General features: G+C 38.0%; 2 protein-coding genes across 9 annotated transcripts in view; one reads left to right on the top strand and one right to left on the bottom strand.

Moving 5' to 3' along the window:
* LOC107091170 (MHC class II regulatory factor RFX1-like) overlaps positions 1 to 9177 on the top strand; it is a 15996-nt gene extending 6819 nt beyond the window's left edge. For 6 of the 8 annotated variants that reach the window (XM_015384950.1, XM_015384949.1, XM_015384946.1 and 3 more), the window contains 11 exons: positions 1542 to 1661; positions 1739 to 1926; positions 2124 to 2242; positions 2525 to 2631; positions 2701 to 2852; positions 3135 to 3232; positions 3514 to 3663; positions 4587 to 4795; positions 6340 to 6493; positions 6954 to 6999; positions 7087 to 9177. In XM_015384950.1, the coding sequence (XP_015240436.1) occupies positions 1542 to 1661; positions 1739 to 1926; positions 2124 to 2242; positions 2525 to 2631; positions 2701 to 2852; positions 3135 to 3232; positions 3514 to 3663; positions 4587 to 4795; positions 6340 to 6493; positions 6954 to 6999; positions 7087 to 7247 (1504 nt within the window). In that variant the 3' untranslated portion in view covers positions 7248 to 9177. The remainder of the gene's footprint in view (positions 1 to 1541; positions 1662 to 1738; positions 1927 to 2123; positions 2243 to 2524; positions 2632 to 2700; positions 2853 to 3134; positions 3233 to 3513; positions 3664 to 4586; positions 4796 to 6339; positions 6494 to 6953; positions 7000 to 7086) is intronic. The other 2 variants (XM_015384951.1, XM_015384948.1) reach the window with 1 other exon arrangement.
* Positions 9178 to 13288: 4111 nt separating this feature from the next.
* Positions 13289 to 18812, bottom strand: LOC107091153 (GTPase IMAP family member 8-like). Its single transcript, XM_015384921.1, has 6 exons — positions 18756 to 18812; positions 17754 to 18470; positions 14814 to 15533; positions 14595 to 14728; positions 13840 to 14497; positions 13289 to 13740 (listed from the first exon to the last, which is right to left on the bottom strand). The coding sequence occupies exons 1-6, from the start codon at positions 18784 to 18786 to the stop codon at positions 13490 to 13492; spliced, it is 2511 nt and encodes an 836-aa protein (XP_015240407.1). The 5' UTR covers positions 18787 to 18812; the 3' UTR covers positions 13289 to 13489.
* Between the last annotated feature and the right edge of the window lie 1001 nt (positions 18813 to 19813).

Genomic DNA, 19813 nt, shown 5'->3' with positions numbered 1-19813 from the left:
TGGGAAAGAACAGGAGTTGGAAGACGCGCCAGCAGCACTTTATAGGTCTGCTGTATGGGACCACTTTGCATTTAGAGTGACCTACGATGACGGCGGAAAGAAAGCTGTGGATAAAAGTGCAACCGTGTGCAAGCATTGCGCAACAGGTTTTATTTATGCTAACAGCAACATGACCAACATGTCATGCTAACCCCGAAATCCCACATACTCCATCAGCACTCCACTGCGCACCACCCCGCTGCGCTCCAGACCGCCTGCACAAAGCAAAGCATACAGCCTCTGCTGAGTTCCTTGTGGATCGTAGAGGGCATGTGCGAGATGATTAAATCAAAGCAGCAAAACATGCGGAAATGATCCATGGTTTCTGCAAATCATAAAAAATAATTACAATTCAATAATTTTTTTGGATTTTTTCATTAATTTCATAAAAAAAATGTTCATTAATTTTTATTATTTTTTATTATTTTTTTTATTTTTCGGTGTAACAACAAACCTATACCAAACCGAAAACCGTGACCACGAAACCGTGAACCGAACCGAACCGTGGATTTTGTGAACCGTTCCACCCCTAGTATATATAGAGCTTATTTTTCTGTATAGGCTTTATAGGTGTTTTTAAAAACTTTAGAGAACAAACAGCTCGACGTTGACTCAGAAATACACAGGATCAGGGCTAATATGTAATATGTTAAAGCAGAATGAGGTTAATAATCATTGTACTAGAGTTTAAAAATCTCATTAAGCACAGTTCAATGTGCTATCTAAAAAGAAAAGATTATTACTGCAACTGTACAAACATGTCTGTCTACAGTCTTCAGGAGCACCATGATGGTAGATCTGCAGATCCGCTCAAGGAATAGATCAACTGAGTAATTCCCCAAATCTGGCCGTCATTTAATAGAGGAAAAAATATTACATTTATTTAAAAGCTATTTAAAGTTTCACTTGGAGTTTAGCAAACACACAAAAGGGCTCTGTTGAGATGAGACCTAAGTTGAACTCTGTGGCCTACTTGCGTAACGCCATGCATGGCCTCAAATTGCCAATCATCCTGACCACACTGTGGCGGCAGCCTTAAGCAAAGGGGATGTTTATCTTCAATGGGGAAGATGGCCACACTTAATGGGGAGAACGAAGGAGCTAAATGCAGCTCTGTCCTGAAGGAAAGACTGTTAGAGGCTGTTAAATATTTGAAACCTTGGTGTTAGTACTCCTACCAGAACAAAATCCCTAAACATAGCCAGGGATGGGAGGACAAAGTTTAGAGAGAAGCGTATTCATGTCTAACCCAGTTGAGTCGAGATCTGAATTTAATAAAGAGTCTTATCTGAAACATGGATGTGAATGTTTACAGATTTTCTCCACTCAACCTGATTAAATTGATAAAATTAGAGCTTTTAAGCCAAAATATTCATCTCTAGATGTTTTTTAAGGTATTGATCATCACACCCCTTCTCTCAACTTTTTCAAGATGAACTTGGTAATAAATGAAGGTAGAGTTTGATAAATGAGAGCAGACTAACACATTTTTCTCCTGTTAGGGGTAATTCCAAATACCATTATTATGGACTGAGAATCAAGGCAGGGTCATCTCTCCTGCGCCTGATGGAAGACCAACAACATTTGGCCATGAGGCAGCAGCCATTCTCTCAGAAACAAAGGTAAGAACATGCATCCTGTTTATCTTTACACTAATGTGATGATGGTTTATTTCAGTCTCTGCCTTTGTTCCTGGCAGGTTGAAGCCTGTGCACAAAGTGGAAGGGATGACCAATGGGACAGCAGCAGGAGCAGGCCAGCAGCAACAGCAGCAGCAGGGATCAGGGCATGTGGACATCAGCACCCAGGTTCAGCAGTACCAGCAGTTCCTGGGTGGGTTCGGTGATGGTTTATGCTACGATGACAGTTATCAGACAATTCCAACGGGTAAACATGGATCCAAATCTGTAAAATCCTGTGCTGGGTCACAGAGTTTATGAGTAGTGTTTTTAAGGCTTGTCTAGATTTTAGGACTTGAAGATGAATTCCACAATCTTCCCTTTTTCCATTCCACTGTACCTCCATCAACGTTATTTATAATGCATTTGATGTGATTTGTCTCTGTGGTGGTATCCTGTCTCCAGATGCTTCCCGAGCTCTGCCAGAGTTTCCAGACATCGACCTCCATGGAAAGTCTCTCCCAGAGGGAATTGAACTGGACCACATAAAAAGCTTTCAGCTGCTTTACAGGGAACACTGTGAGGTAACAAAGCTCCTACACCAAATATTTATGAGGCTGGCTTCTCCATGTTGTTTCTTAATGTGATAGTTTAGTTTTTCTACGCCTTTTATTCTTATCCTTATATTGTATAAAAATAAATGTAGTCCTTCTTTGTTGAGATGAAGATGATGCAAAAGAAGCTTAGTAGTGGAATTTTTTCTTCGATTACTCATTTTTTTCTTTTTAAGTACAACTTTCTGGATTCTAGTTTGCTGTTAACCAAATATGGGATCACCTTTAAAGAGTCTGTATGTCTTTTCTCAGGCCATACTGGATGTGATGGTCAATCTGCAGTTTACACTGGTAGAGACTCTGTGGAAAACCTTCTGGAGGTTCAGCCAAAGTCAAGCTGGAGATGCCCCAATGGCTGTGTAAGAGCGAGGACATTATTTCTGATATAGTAGTGGTACCTTTTCCATTCAAACTCGGCTCTCTCACAGGCATGATGAGTCAGAGAAGCGCCTCCCGAAATCCTGCCTGGTGTTGCTGTGTAAGTACGAACCAGTGCTGCGCTGGAGTCGCGACTGTGACAACAGCCTTTACCAGAGCCTGGTGGAGATCCTCATCCCTGACGTCCTCAGACCCATCCCCAGTAAGATTCTGCTTTACATAACCACACATAATCATGTCCTGAGAGTTACAGATACTGGAAAGTGTACTTTAATATACCTGGATCCAGTTACAACATAACCAAGTTGTTAGCTTGGAAGCTAATTTTCACTGCTTGTTTCTTACGCTTTTTTTTGTTTCTAAAGTTTTTGCCTGATTTTCTATAGACGTTTTTAAGATGTTTTTCTTTATAGCGTTGCCATGTATTAATCTTTATTTAGCTGCTAAATTAAAAAAACGTTATAACCGTGTTTGCTGCCTGCAGGTGCCTTAACTCAAGCCATTCGTAACTTTGCCAAGAGCCTTGAGAGCTGGCTGACTAATGCCATGATGAACATCCCTGAGGAAATGGTCCGCATCAAGGTACCGTTCACCAATATGGCCTCAAACCTAGCAAAAAAAAAAATCCCGCTGCTTTAATGCCTGGATGGACCGTTATAATATTATTTAGAGCTATAAAAACATTTTCTTCAACCAAATCATTTATGAAAAGTATGAATTAGAGTAAAGATATCATTAAAAGGTTTTTAGTTTGCTTATTTTAGGCACACCTAAAAAGATGCTTTACCAAGATTAAATACTGATAAAGGTTGTTTGTAGGTTTGATGTCTGATCAATCCTTTCTGACCCTCTCTTATTCTTAGGTGACATCAGCCAATGCTTTTGCCCAGACGCTGCGCCGCTACACCAGTCTAAACCATCTTGCCCAGGCAGCCCGGGCTGTCCTCCAGAACACAGCTCAGATAAACCAGATGCTCTCTGACCTCAACCGAGTCGACTTTGCAAACGTCCAGGTCGGTTCAGGCTCCACACATTTGCCGCCCTGACAGCATCCCACTAGCACGTCTGCAGCCTCCTTTTTGGGGCTTGAGTCTTTGTTTTAGTTCTGTGCAGAGAGCATTTATTTTTGCTGTAGCTTGTGGTTTTGATGAGGTGTGAAGTGAAGCCAGGAAGCCCCTTCTCCATTTCTCAGAAATGATTCTGCAGGTGTTTTACACAGATATGAGGCAGATTTATAACCTGAATTGAAGTTTAGGTTGCATGCCTTTGCACACATATTTCCCTCTTGTTGCCAAAGGAGTAATTCAGGAGTTTTAAAGTGAGGTTCTGTTGGAAGATAGATAATATCTTACCTGCAGTAACTGAATCCCTTGATATTTTCAATTTGTAACAATACAGGTTAGTTGTTCCTGATAGATTATTTACACAATAATTAGGGGTAGGGAGCAGTGCACCACCACTTGTTTGTCTTTTCGAAATGCATTCTGAGATCAGAGCATGTAAAACATTACTGGTAAAAGAATCAATCTGAAATAAAAGTCGGTTGGTGTGAGTTCAAGCAACTATACTACCTGTGTTGATTGGTGCTTTGCTAAACTTTGATTGTTTTTGCTCTGATATCAGAGAGGTTTTTCTGTCAGGAAATACTCGACACGTTATGTTCTGAGAAAGCGTTTCACACAGGAAGATCGCCTCTATTTCCTGTTTAAATAACCAGCAGCGTCTTTATACAAACACTAGGAAGGCTTAAAGGTTGATTAAAACATGTTTACATCACCTTCTTTCATACTGAAAATGTTTCTTTAAGATGGTAAAAATGTGCGTTAGTTTCAACACCAATCAGACTAGCCTTTAGCATTAGCTTTTAGGCCTAGCGTTACCTACTTTTACTTACAGTTCACCTTAGAGTTGTATCTATCTCTTTAATGCTCTGTAGGAGCAGGCCTCATGGGTGTGTAGATGTGAAGACCGTGTCGTCCAGCGGCTGGAGCAGGACTTCAAGCTGACCTTGCAGCAGCAGAACTCATTGGAGCAGTGGGCCGTGTGGCTTGATGGGGTGGTCTCCCAGGTCCTGAAACCCTATCAGCACAGTCCGGCCTTTCCAAAGGCTGCAAAACTCTTCCTACTAAAGTGGTCGTTTTACAGGTATGATAGCAGACAGCAGAGAGTAGGGCTCTGTTATTTTACAAGTTACACATTTCAGTCAGAATGTGAGTTCTTGTTTTAAATAAATACTTATCATAGGTGCTGTGGCTGGTATGAAATTGAAAAGCTGCTTGAAGTTGAAATAAAAAAAAAAAAAGATAAATATCAGGATCTTATTTCAGTTTTTCTCCAAAACTGAAATGCAACAGCTGTTCCTACTGGTGGTAAAACAGTCGGAGAATTATTTTTATAAATGAATCCAGTGAGTATAATGGTATCTCTGACATTATTGCTGCAAAATTAGTCATTTTGCTGTGACTTAAGCGAATATATTGAATAAACTTCAGCTAAATTGAACTTGTTTTACAGTTCAGTATCTCAGAGTAACATAAGCTAATTTTAGCTGGTTATTCTTTTTCTTAACAGACATGCTAATATATGCAATAAAAGAGTTATAACATTCCAAACAGATTATTTTCCATATCTTTTAAGCGAGGGAAGATTAGAGCAACTTTCTAATGGTCAGTTGAACAGCCGTGTGTAATCAGTGATGTGGGCGTGACCCAATCTCATTATGCTCTGCTGCATGCAGATAGATTAAAAAACAACAACTACTGTTAATTTCTTTAGTTCTGCTTTAAAGAGCTTTAAACAAAAAAACGTATAACACATCAATTGCACCTCAATATCTTTTCTGTGGTATCATAATTGCAAAAAGAGCTTTAATATGTGGTAGGATATATATTTTTGGGTCAATTCTGTGTTCCAGTGATGTATTATGCCTGATCATTGTGCTTTCAATGCCTTCGTTTCCAAAACTGGATGTGCATTTTAGGTGCTGACACACTAAAGCTAGACTGATCTGACTGAGTGTTGGGAACTGTGTGATGAAGGAAAGTAAAGAAAAGAAAAAATGTGGGTTAAAATCAAATCACTATCAATGTAAATGCAATATTCCACAATAGTATCCCAATGAGACATTTTCCTGATGTCATGCAGCCCCATTTTTAGCCAGAGAAGGTTTTTGGTGAAAGATATATGCTTCTCATAGGCTGTAGCATTTTAAAATGTTTATATAGGATTAAAGCGATAACTCCTCTTCCTTAAATATCTAAATTCAGTTTCAGCAAACACATTTGGCAAGGTGGATTAAAGTCAGTGGATTTTTTCTTGAAGTGAAGTTTTCTAGTAATCTAAATGGGACATTACGTGTTATATTAGAAGTCTAATAGAAGTCTAAACATTTCAAGAAGATTTTAATCCTCTATCTGGTTCTTTAACCATTTAAAGTTTAGATTAAAAGATGGTTCTATAAATGACTCCCAGCCCAGTTGCTCTTATGTAACTACCCGTTTCACTTCTTGTGGTAAGAACTGAGAAAGCTCATGTTTAGATGATGAATTGAGGATATAGAAAATGAGGAATTGCAAAAGGGGTGTGTCACAGTTTAACGTACAGAGAGGTGCTACATCCTGTTTGTGGTAACAGAAATGAGATCTGCATTGTGGCTAATTGTATTTTCTCTCCCCATTCCTGCCCTCCAGTTCCATGGTCATCAGGGATCTGACCCTGCGAAGTGCGGCCAGTTTTGGCTCCTTTCACTTGATCCGTCTGCTGTACGATGAGTACATGTACTACCTAATAGAGCACAGAGTGGCCCAGGCTAAAGGAGAAACCCCCATTGCTGTTATGGGAGAGGTACTGATCCACAGAATGAATCATTTTAGAGTAAATCAGGTCTGAATACGAATGAGATAAAGAAGATTGTGGACTAATATCTGTAAATTCAATTTTGCAATTTTCTAAAAATAACAAGTTCATTAACGTAATAATTTATCCATCTATATATACATGATTTTTTAACAAAGACATTCATTCTTCTCTCAGTTTATCTTAAATTTTTCCATACTTACATGCATGCTTCTATGGATTCATTTTTGAATGAATCATTCTGTTAATTGAATCTATCGTCCACAAGTCATGCATTTTTGTATTCATAACTTACTTATTGGCTTAAAAATGTTGCTTGAGCTCAAATACCAAAAAGTGTTTAATCTTGACACAATAATGTGTAGGAATTATGATGCACGATCTGACAAAAACAATGAATGCCAAAATAGAGGCCATATTTGCTGACTCGTTCCTGTCCTGCTCTCAGTTTGCCAGTTTAGGTCGCGGTTTGAACCAGATGGATCCTGACAAAGGTCTGCATTCGATCTGCCACATTCCCACCAGTAACACCTTTCAAACATCAATAATAGCGATGTCTCATTAAAATTTGTCATCCACAGAAGAAGACGAGGAAGAAGATGACGAGAGTGAGGAAGAAGGCCAGGAGCTGTCTCTTCCTCCTGATGGGGCGGTTCTTGGAGAGGAGTCTCTGGAACCTCCTGCCAAGTTAGCCAGAACAGATCAGCGAGTCCTCTTCACCACAGGCTCCGCTGACAACTAACCTGCTCCTGTTTGTCACATCCACAGATGTACAAAACCCTCCACTAATTTATACGTTTGATAGCTGTATGTATGTAGATCCAGTCAATGAACACTGTCGCTGCAAACTGTTTTAAGTGGGTGCAATGCTATCCAAACTCTTTTTAACTGCTGCTGCCTGGATGGCAAAACCACTTGTAGAGTTACACCACAGTCACAGCTGCAACAGGATGTGTGGCTTTAAAAACCATAATCCTGATGCACAGAGAATCACAGAATAACTTTTGTGTGAATCTTTAAAAAAAAAAAAATAAGAACCTAAAACTAGGCATGTTTTATTTAAATCACATCAACCTGTTGCCTAGTTAAAACCCCTGCTCTCCCCTCCAACCTGAACCCATCACTGCCATACGTAGGTGGTCTTCAAATGCTGCAATCTTTGTGTGTAGAGGAGAGCAGCAGAGTTCAAACAGTGGGCGCTAAATGTGGTTGTTACTTATCTGTGAAGAGCTACGATATAAAAAAAAACTGATCTGAGAGCTGTAAAAAAAAAACAAAAGAAACAAAGCAGAACAAAAACAGCAGGTTGGGGTGGCTTTGTTTAGTGTGCTTTTGTTTTCTGTCAGCACCATTAAGCTGTTGTTTCTGAAAGCTGACCCGTTTATTTTTTCCCTTGGTTGTGTGTGATTGTAAGTAATGGGAATTGTTTCTGTAGATATTTTCTTACACATTTGGGAGGATTTGATTCTATCAGCCTGTAAAGAAAACATACATGTGTTTATTGGGTGCCTCCTTTCAGCTGCTACACACTTGTAAAGTCAGAAGCTACAGCTGTTTTATAGGGACTCCTACTATAGTTTCACAACAGGTGTACTGTATGCGTGACATTTTGTTCAAAGTGCTTTAATCCTGCCTAATAAGTTCCTCTGTGGCCTCATTTCCTTTGAGATGTTATTTTCTTGCCTTGTTCATTAGTTTTCCTCATTTTTGTGCCAAACCTTTTTTCTTTCTTTGTGGCTACTTTTTTTTTTTCCATTTTTTTATTTTTCTGGGTTTGTTTTAAGGAGGACTGTGCCTGAGTAAGAACATTGAAATATCCTACTGTATATTTATCCACTATCTCTGAATTCTGTTGTCACTAAGTGAACCTCTCGTGCCGTGTGTGGTGCTGTGTTGTCTCACATTGTAAGCAGCATTTTTGTGTGCTTTATTGATTTGTGATTGTATGTTGAGTTATCAAACCCTCGATTATATCGGATGACTTTACCACAGACAGGCTCTCTTTGCACATATTGACTGTTGTCTTTAAAAAAGTGATACAAAGCTAGTTTTTTTTTGTTTTCACCTTCATCCTTGAAGTCTTAAGTGTATTTCTAGTGGTGAGATGTAGGCATCAGATCGCATGTTAATATTTCAGATCGCTCAGTTCAGAGACTTTGGAGGTGAGAAGTCTGAAAGCTTTTCTTCTTTTCCTGCACGGCCTGCACCGCCGTGTCTCATCTCACTGCATTTCAGCCATCCTGCCATTGGCTTTGTTTTGCTTCAACCCTCCATATTCTTAAACACTGTTCATCAGAATTGGTTGGCGTAAACATTTCATCTATTTTTTTCTGGAATATTTTAGTGCTCTGTCTTTAAATGGCTGCAGTGCACAGGGATTGACAGCTTTCAAACCAGCACATTAGCTTTTAAAATGGAATCTAATGCTACTACAGGTGAGAACATATCACTCCAGGCTTTCTATGATCGACACCATTCAGAGTGGTTCAACCAGTGAAACTGTTTAGTCATTTTTATAGTGCGTTGTTTCTTATGTACAAAACAAATTGAAGTTAATAAAATAAGATGTTCGGTGGCAGTGTTTTTTGAATTTGGTCCGCTATAAGTATGACTGTGCCTTTGGAGGTGGTAGAATGCAAATCAGATGTTTCTAATTTTAAAGATATAAATTAAAGGACTTTTTAAAATGAAACCTGCTTCTTTTGGAGATTTATTTTCTCAAAGTTAAACAGATTGAGTCAGCTTTTAAAATCCTACAAAAAAATTGGGGGTAGCTGGGAAACCATAACGGTTCTATTAGATAAACAGCAATACAGTATCATTAAAGAGGGCCAGAGATGGTCTACAATAAATTTACACTGATGGGCAAAATAATCTTCCTTTTAAGCATGAATCATCAATAGGAGGCTTATATTTCATTTCTGCCTAAAGAAATTATCTGAACTATTTTTTTATTTTTTTTTTTTTTATTGAAATTTACCTGATATTAAGAAATATACCTTTACTGCTAACTGGGATTTGTTGAAAGTGCTATTACTGCAAGAAACAACAAAGAAAACACAATGACTATAAGCACAGCAAATCCGTTTGAAGACGTTTCCTTTTGGCACATACTTATACAGTATATTCATTTGTGCATTGGAGTTTTTTTCGTTCCAAAGGTTTATTTTAGCTTCTTGTGTTGAATGCTTTGAAACTGAAAGTATTAAAGTATATAAATCTTTTTAATCTTTTAATCTGATTGACCCAAAGATGCCCATCTGCTGTAGTTCTGTAACAGTGAACTTTTAGATAGTTTTTGCATTTAGTGACAACAGTTCGCTCTGCCTTCTGGCAACAGAAACATAGGCCCTTATCAAATGTCAGTGGCAGTTTTTATTATGGAAAATATTGCCATGCAGTACAGCCTTAACAATGTTTTATAATGTTTTAAACTTATAACAAGTTGAAAGAAACTGGAACTTTACTTCTTGGGGTTTTTTGGTTCTGTTTATTTGAGAGGAATGTTAGTTATAATTGAGTCATTAGTGGTATTATTTAAAACAAAGAATAAAAACTGGATTTTTCTTTTTTTATGGCTGAGATCATGCTACTGCAATAGAATGTGTTTTAGGGTTCTTCTTTTTTATTGCTGGTTCCAATAAAAGATATAATAAAGAGAAGTATAATGGACTTGTATCATGGACTTGTAAAAAAGATGCATGAACTGTAGAATAGGACAGTGAGTCTGAAGCTAGACTATCATGAATATTTTCAGATTGGTTAATCTGCAAACTAACAGCGGCATCTAGTGGTGCACAACGTGAGCTAGACTGTGTGCTGTTCTGTATTTCTGACATCCAGAAGCATTGATGCATCAGTAAGGGCACACTTGAGATAATTTCTTCAGGTTCTTATTTACAATAATAATGCACCAAAAGTAAGACTCACTGTGAGACTCTGAACTCCAAAAATGGTTTAATGAATAAATTCAGTAGTTTTTTAAAGTTGGAATGAGACATTTTATGAGTCACAACCTTGTTTGGCAATCATCACAAAAGTGAACCCATTAACCAAAAAGTGTAAGGTGAAAAGTCCCACTCCTTTAAATCTTTAAACATTAAGCAATATACCAATTAAATAAATAAACAGCAGCAGGTTACCATCAACATATACACTGACATGTATACATCTTTTGGTACAGATGGAAACCCATATTATCCCAGTCGACTAGTTTTTGCATGCTCATTCCACCAGAGCCAAACATCCAAAGCATCCTCCTTGGTATCTTCAATTCAGTATAGACTGCATCATTGCATTATTAAAAAAATGTTTTATTATCCGGTCAAACTTGAATGAATTCCCTCATTATGATATAGTATAGAGATAATGAATAATTAAAATATCAATAACTTTCATTCATTTCAACTATTTATGTCCTGCCTACCCCCATATGGTTATTTGTATTTATACCTGGACCAGTGAAATAACCCTTAGGCATTCAAAATAGACTATGTCTTTAGGTTTTTATTTACAATAATAATGCACCAAAAGAAAGACTCACAGTTTTATTCAATATAATAAAGTTTAGATACCCATCTATGTTAGAGTCTCTGGGGTTTTTCTGGTTTGAGTGATCTTTGACCTGTGTTGCTGCAAACCTGAGAACATTTCTCAGTCAAATGACTGGCGTGTAAATAAGGATGTGAAGGATCAACTCTCTTCACTGGATGATTACACCTGATGGTATTGCAGCCAAACAATTAAACCATTCATATACTTCTTTTTCAAAATTTGCCTTTTTGTTACTCTCTTTTAATGTGGACTCTGTTATTGATCAAGCCAACAAGTGAACCTCAGTTCATCTCCAACCTTTATGGAAAAGGTCTCCTCTGTGTGCAGCAGTTCTCAGTCATGATCATCTGCCTGCCTGCTCTCCAGCACAACGTCTCTTGCAGGTACAAATACTCTCAGATCTCACTCACATTCACCTGGACCTCTGTGGTACAGTCTGCAAAGCCTGCTGAATCAAACTTCTACAGATCCATGCTACCTCTCCTTCATCTCTCAAGTAATCAAATCAGTCATTCATCATCAATGAAGTCCTTCCTGATCAGTCTGCTTCCTCCCCTCAGACCAACTGACTTATGAAGTTATCTCCGTCTAGGTTCTTGTTGCATTTATAAATAAAACGTTATATTTCCCTGGTTCTCCGTGTGATTATGCATGTTGGTTAAAAAACTAAAGACCAACAAACTTACTCTTATAAAAGGTTGTTGTAGTAACTTAAAAAATTACTGTAAAAATACATACTGTAGATGGTGAAATATTAAACACTGGTTCTCTAATTATTATTTCACAACTGGAATCAGACAAATGTGTTGCACTAGAGTGTCTTAACTTGAGCAACTAATTTGAAATCTTAAGCTAAATAAAAAAAGAAGGAAAGATCCCCCCCCCCCTACTATTACAAATGCAATGTTTTGTTTCATTTTCAAAGTCAATTCAATCTATTTAGTTTTTTCAGTGAAAAAAAATACAGTGATTAATTGTTATAGTTTATATACTACACTATGTCAGGAATCCAGTTGGTGGGGTCTGTTATTTGTGTTTGTCTCTCCCTCCACCACCAGGTGGCGCCCTGTCCTTGTTGGTCCTCCCTGCACACCTGCGTCTCGTTGGATCATTATCGGGAGGAGTACTTAAGCAGTGGACTGTCACTACTTTGAGGCAAGAGTGTTTGCCGGTTTTGGGAAGCCATCCTGCAAGCTGGGTGTTTGGCCTTCTTCCCCTGGAAGGATTGTTTTGTGTTTCACACTGATCAGGGGATCAACTTCCACACGTCTCGTTCAAGTTCTCTCTGAATTCCAAGTGGCAGTCCTCTGTTTTGCTCCTCAAATGTCTACCTGTCCACTCTTCAACAAGTCCTCTCTTCACTGGGTCAACCCACACTGACTGGGAGCGAGAGAAGAACCCCCTCAGACACTTTCTAGTTCCTGTTCACCAGCCCTCTGAGTTCCAGATCCAACCCCCTCTACCCTTACCTCAATAAACCTGTTTAACCTTTTTCCTTGCTCTCTGAGTGATTCTCTGCATTTTGGGTCAGACCTCTAAACACATCATGACACACTATACTCCATATACGTGCTTTTGTGTGTAAATACCAGAACACCATATATTCAATATCCACCTTTTGTTGACATAAAAGTAGTGAGTGCACCTCTCTTTTTGCACCCTTGGTTCAATGATAAGTGTCACTAGAAAGTGTCATTCTAGTGACACTTTTATAATTTTTAGAATTAAAAAGTACCCATAAAGGAAAGGCAAGTTTATTTATATTGCACATTTTGGTGATAAGACAATTCAAAGTGCTGTATACGAGAAATGAAAAAGAAAAGGAAAGTACATTTTATTAGCATAAAGATACAATAAAAGAGAATAGAACTGAATAATTTAAATAAGATAAATTTAAAAAAGATAAAACAATTGCTAAAAAGAAATTGGTTTAAACAGCACAGTAAAAGGTCCCTCGAAATTAGTATGTTTTAATCAACATTTTAGATCTGAACCTAATAAGTAATAACCTAAAATAAACTGATGTGAGAAGAATATTTCTAGATTATTGCACAGAAGAAAAGATAATTACTTATTTATCACTCATTCTGAAAAGGGCCTATGATCTAAATGCATGAAACAAATGTAGTCACACTAATGATTTGATCAGACTAAACTGCACAGAATAGTTTTATAGGAAATTATATTTCGATAATATCGATAATTCCTCATACTCATCGTATCCCCTTTATGCAGGACTGGATCACAGGGGACAGCAGTCTGTACCCTTCCAGAAACCTCGTCCAGTTCCTCTGAAGAGCTGTTTAAATGTTTTCTTCTGCAATTAATGTTTTCTTTTTTCAGTATATTGTATTACATCTGGTAAAGATAAAGATACTTGTTTCTAAAGAGAATAATTATTAAATAAACTTTCTTCTGTAGTTCTTTGGCCTAATAAGAGTTCCTGCGTTTAATCACTGAAGGAGTTGGGGGCGTTTTCAAAGCATCGTCTTTATTCTCTTGTGGGAGGGAACTCATTTTTGGAGGATTTTCATCAACTGGAGAACTTTCATCAAGGTTTTCTATAGAAACCATTGAGGAACCAATGCTGCCGATCCCAGAGCTGACCTCCCTCTTCCTCACTTTTTTAGTCAGCCATTCAGCAACACGGGCTTGTTGTTCTGAGGGTTCATCTGCACTCACTGAAACAGATAATGATAAGTATTATTTTAAATAACAATAAAAAAAAGCCACGGGTTTGTGGTAAATCAATAGTTAATTCCTAATCATATCAAACTTACAGTATGGAATGAGAAACTCATCCATGCTATGTGCTGCCGAGGACACCGTTGATTTCTCTGGTTCATTTGATAAAGCTTTCATCACTTTCCCAATTAGCTCCTCCTCCCTCTTATTCCACTCCTCCTCTATGAATTGCTGTTGTTTATATGTCCAAGGGCGTTTTCTGTTTTGTTTGAGTTTAGTTGTGAAGAACCCTTTGTTTTGTTTTACCAAGTCAATAATTTTTTGGAACAGCTCAGTGACTTGAGCAGCATTATCAGAACGATTGGGATTTCTTACATGGTATCTGTTCCCACATTTCTCCAGAAGTTCTTGGAGGACCTTTCCCTCTCTGACGATGTAGTTCTCTACAGGGAAGTCACTGAGCCAGTCTCCCCAGGTAAACAGCACCATGCAGTGTCTCCACACTCTCTCTGATAATGGCTTTAAGACCTCCACCATAGCTTTGAGATCTTTCTCTGTGAAAGATCTGAAGATTGGAACAACCAGGAGAAAAACATGAGGTCCAGGAGAGCACATGGAGACACCTTGGAGAACTTCCTCTTTGATCCAGTCAGGTGGTGATGAGTCCGAGAACCAGCCTGGTGTTTCTACAACTAAGACTTTTACTCCATTAAAGTCTCCCTCGTGTTTCATACATGTTGCATGGGGGAGGTTCTACAAAGAAACAAAATGAGACTGTGACCTGCTTCAAAGAACTAATGAGTCCCACAATAGATAAAGTTAGTTCTGTACTAGGAGCAGATTTACTTACCCTTTTCGACTGAGCTGTATTAAAAGCTGTTCCAAATAACCTTTTAAAAAGGATCATATCTCCTGCCATTCCCTTTCCTGAGCACTTCTGGCCAAGAAGAACAATTCTGATGCCAGAGAGTGGCTGTGGCTGACCTGTAAAATAGGGGAAAATGTTTGTTTTTGAACATGATAACATTAAATGGATTCAATATAAGAAAATCCAAAAATTAGACTTTACCTCCTATCAGCTCTTTCAGGACTCTTGACTTTCTCTCGTTAATCTTCTTCAGCCCAATGGCCATATTGTCTCCAGCCTCTTTTTTAGCTTCAATCTGTTCTGCTCGGTTCAGGTCCACTTCATAACAAGGATCTTCATTTCCTGCCCACATCTCTTCAATCTTCTCAATGAGCTCCTTTACCTGAATCCTATTACTTTCATCCATGTTATTCAGGACATGATACCTGTTCCCACAGCTGTTCATTATCCACTGCAGACCTTCCTCACTCTCTATTCGCTCCTCCACAGTCTTCCCCCCTAACCAGTCACCCACAGTAAACAGAACTAGTGTGTGTTTCCAGATGTCTTCTCTAAACAGAGTCATGTGTTCCTGGACAGCTGTCAGATATGATGTATGGATTGCTGCTGTTAGAGGAATAACCAGCAGCACAGCATGTGGTCCTGGAGCACAGAGATACACACTCCTTTCAATTTCCAGTTTATCTATCTTACTGGTTTCCTGAAGGGTATGGATGTAGAACCATCCAGGAGAATCTACCACTGTGAGTTCCCGTCCATTAACCAGACGTTTGCATGTCTTACTGTGTGTAGTTCTGCCATCTACATTATACTTTGCACTGAATACTTTTCCTCCCAGAATGGTATTAACAGCTGAACTTTTTGCTGTCCCCTGTGCACCGATTAACAGCAGCTTTAAATGCTCCGGTGGCTTTTTTCCACCTGGAGAATAAAAGCAAAATTGAACAATAATATAAAAGTATAAGTATTTTTATGTAAGAGACAATAGAAAAATGTTTTAAAGACCGTTATAGAATGGTTCATAGAACACACAAATTATTTTTTTTGCAAAACATCTTGCAGAATCAGTCAGACTCTAAACAGTAAGCAAGACCTCCAACACAGAAAAAGTGAGATTGAAGAAAATAATAACTTGTTAAACAAGTTAACTATTTTTGATATATATTTGTGAATAAGATAAATGGGATACATCTAAATAATTAAATGTTGTTCTACATATAGCTTAGGCTTATTTAGAATGAGTGATATATTGTTGTTGTTGTTTTTGTTGTTGATACAGGCGTGGGTGTTTTCTATTTATGTCATCCAATCCCAGCATCAAAGGTGTGCATAGTTTTCTTCAAGGACAGGATTCTTTACACAGTCCAAAAGTATGACTGTTCAGGGTAATTAGTCCCTTTTCAATTGCACCTAATTATGAAGGCATGTGTGCAAACTTGTTTGTCCTACTTGTCTAAATTCTAACATCCCAGTGACTGCTGTAGATAGATCAAATCCTCTAATGACCATTTAGTTTATTTGTATAAAGAATACTTATCCAAGAATATGAGGGAAAATATTGATTGAAAAGCTTACAAGAGTAAAAAAAAAAAAAAATTGCACAAGCAGGGCAGAATAATGCTACAGCCTCAGTTTTTAGTTGGTTTTTTTTTAAGCATCTTGTGTTAGAAGAAAATTTGTCAATTGAGTTGACTGAGTACAAATTATTCAACTAAATGAACTTATGAAAATATACAAACAAGTAGGGTGGCAGAGTTGGGCTTCCCAGTGGCGCAGTGGGTAGCACTGCCGCCTTACAGCGGCCCGGGGTCTTTCTGCATGGAGTTTGCATGTTCTCCCTGAGCATGCATGGGTTCTCTTCAGGTACCCCACTTCCTTCCACAGTCCAAAAACATGACTGTTAGGTTACCTGGCTTCTCTAAGTTGTCCTTGAGTGTGAGTGTATGTGTGAATGGTTGTTTGTCCTGTTTGTCTCTGTGTTGCCCTGCAATAGACTGGTGACCTATCCAGGGTGTACCCCGCCTCTTGCCCATAGAATTAGTAAGTGCGCATGACCCATGTACAGAGGCCTCAGTCCTCGATGCAGGTGACCCGGGTTTGAATCCGGCCTGTGGTCCTTTGCCACATGTCTCTCCCCCTTTCTCATACCCCCTTTCTTGTCAGCCTACTGTCAGAAAAACAAGCCACTAGTGCCTTTAAAAAAAAGATTCACAGCTTTTACTTCACAGTTGCTTTTAAAACACTGAAGGGCAAATCCTCAAAGGATCCAAAATAAAGAGCACTGAACTTCCCTGTAAAAATAGATTCCATGTGTATTATGTTGCAGCTGATCTACAAAGGTTGCATAGCTGAAAACAAGGATAGGTCATGCAAACCGGTTTGGTTTGTCTTTTTAAATACGTAAATTGCGTGACTACTTGGAGTTCGAGTTTATGCTACGTATTTTATAAATAATGGTTAGAATGATGAACAAATTTTATTTCAGACTTTACATTTCAAAGTGTTACAAACAAAAGTTAATAATATTTAAAAGAATAAATATAAATAAAAATTGAAAACTTTCTCTGCTCCACCCTTCTTGACCCTCATCTGATAGAGAAGGATCCAAAGATTAACAATCAGATTACAATCTAAACAGTTGGATTTACCTTTCACTTAATCCTCTCAACAACCATTTTACCCAAATATTGCAAATGAGGATAACACCAGAACATATTAATACAACATAACTCTGCTTTGTATGGAGCTAAATGGAGAAAAAAAATGTAAACGTGTTAAATGTCGATGCAAGAACTGTTGTTGCAATTACTTTCAGGTTTGATCACTTTCAGGTGTTTGTGTGTGATAAGGAATACTTTTGCATACCCTCCAAATTTGGGTGGTTATGTCATTATATTGTGATTTGCATATTCATTAGGGAGCACAAACAAAAAACTGAATTTGCTGTCCCGCTGCGTTGCACAAGCAGTGTGCTTTAGATTTTGTAAGATCATCAGCTTTGCACATGCCAACAACTTTGCATATACTTTAATACACAAACTCTTTTAAGATAAGTGACATATGATTAAATGGATTGTATTTAATTATGTCAAGCAAGTCATTTTCTTTTTATTTTCTAGATGTAGAAAATCCGTAACTTACCTTCAAGCAATGCTTTAGCTTTTTTTCTTTGTTCCACCACTTCCTTAGCCCTTTTTGATGCTCTTTCTCTAATAGCCAAAATCTCTTCTTTCAAATCTTTAACATTAGAAGCAGAAAAGTGTCTTCCTCCGTTGGCTGCCACCATTGTATCAATTTTCTCAAAAAGGAGCCTGACTTGATCTCTATCTTCTCTGTTACAGATATTAAGAACATGCTTTCTGTTTCCACATTGTTGAAGGATCCACTGCAAGGCTGGAGTTCTTTGGATTTTGGATTCTATCTTTTCATCACTCTCCGAAGTATCTGTGGTGAAAATCACAATAGTGTGAGGGAAAACATCACAACTGAAAAGTTCCAGGTGCTCCAGAAGTGATTGCTGTACATGCTGGCATAAATTTGATTCAACATGAATGACCAGAAGGAAGACATGCGGTCCTGGGGGACACAGATGGACACTGTTCTGGATTTCTATTTGATCCAGTTTTGGGGTGTCTTCTCGCATATGAGACCACAGCCAGCCAGGTGTATCAACCACTGTAACTCGTCTACCGAGTATTTCCGTCTGCCTTGCTTCACTCTGAGCTGTTCTTCTGGTCATGTCAAAAACATCCTGGCCCAAAATGAAGTTTCCAGTTGAACTTTTAACATTGGAACTTTTGCTCTCCTCTTCTCCTCCTATTAACACCATCCTCAACTCTGGAAGGGAATCCATTGATCCTGTTTATAGAAACACAGCACAACTCACATGATCTACTCTCGTAACAACAACAATGTTTATAAAGTCTCCTGATAAAATGAAATATTTACATGGTTCAGAAAGCTTAGTGATTAGCACAAAAAAAAATCTATGATTAACAGCAACACTCGGTAAAAAGACTACATAAAGTGTATAAAAATATATTGAATTTGGTATGTTTTTATATTCACATAATTTGTACAGAACAAGTTGAAATATTACACTATTTAAACAGCTAACTGACCCGGCACAGCAATCTCACTTACCAAAGCTGGAAACGTCAGGCGTTTTAGCCATTTTTAGCAGACACCACTAGGTCTTCTGTAACTTGCTATGACTTGCTAAACTTGTTCACCAAATAAATAAAATGCTGTCAGGGGATAACCAAGGAGTGGCTTGCTTCATGCATGTTTTCTACGCCCTCAAAGTCCCAGATCTTAAAAAAGAAAACCCACACCTGCAGAATGTGAACAAGAGTCAACCTTGGACTGAGCTTTTAGGGCATTGCTACCTTTTGATTTGCAAATTATTAAAATGTAAACTGATTCAACTGAGATATTTATTACTTAAGTCCCTGTCAAATAAATGGACAAAATTTTTGGACAGATGGAGAAATTCATAAACTTGATTTTTACAAACCTTTAAAAATATCATCCTCAGATTGATGAAGTGTCACCTGTTTTTTTTAAGCTACTATTTAATCTAATTAACAAATTATCAAGAAGCCACATTGTATTGGTTAGAGTTTTAGGGACAGACTGTCAATCCTTTCAGCAGGTCTATAGGACACAAAGCACAAAATGTATCACTTTGCATCCTTTTGTGTGCCTGATCAATACATCAGTCTTTTTCCTTGTTCATAATTTCTTTTTAGATCACCCAGAAAAACACCCACTTATTGTAAATGCATTTCTGTTTTTGCTTACGCAATTTACCTTCTCTTTATTTGGATGTTTTGAAGATCAGGTCCTTAGTTCAAAGCAGGATATGAACCTATGATTTCTTCCTTGTGGTGTGAGTCATATATCATTTTATTCTCACTGAACTTGTTCCAGAATGAAACTATGCAGTGCAGCTTGTAAAAATGACGTAGGTCTATGAAACAAAATCTGTTTGCAGAAAAACGTACATAGTTTTTGGACGGCCATTAAATCTATCTTTATATAATGATCACCAACAGTTACCCCAATGCCTCTGTATGCAGCATTTATCAGCCCTAAGTATGTCAACCAACAGCTTTCTGCCTATTAGTTTATTAATTAACATAACTTCTTAAGCATAATTTTGTTTTATCTTTGGGCAGATGATCCACAGTACATAAATA

The sequence above is a fragment of the Cyprinodon variegatus genome, unplaced genomic scaffold (assembly GCF_000732505.1).
Source record: "Cyprinodon variegatus isolate N-32 unplaced genomic scaffold, C_variegatus-1.0 Scaffold327, whole genome shotgun sequence".
Lineage (NCBI taxonomy): Eukaryota > Metazoa > Chordata > Actinopteri > Cyprinodontiformes > Cyprinodontidae > Cyprinodon > Cyprinodon variegatus.
The sequence above is the reverse complement of the archived record's forward strand: the minus strand, read 5'-3'. Positions and strand labels throughout refer to the sequence as shown.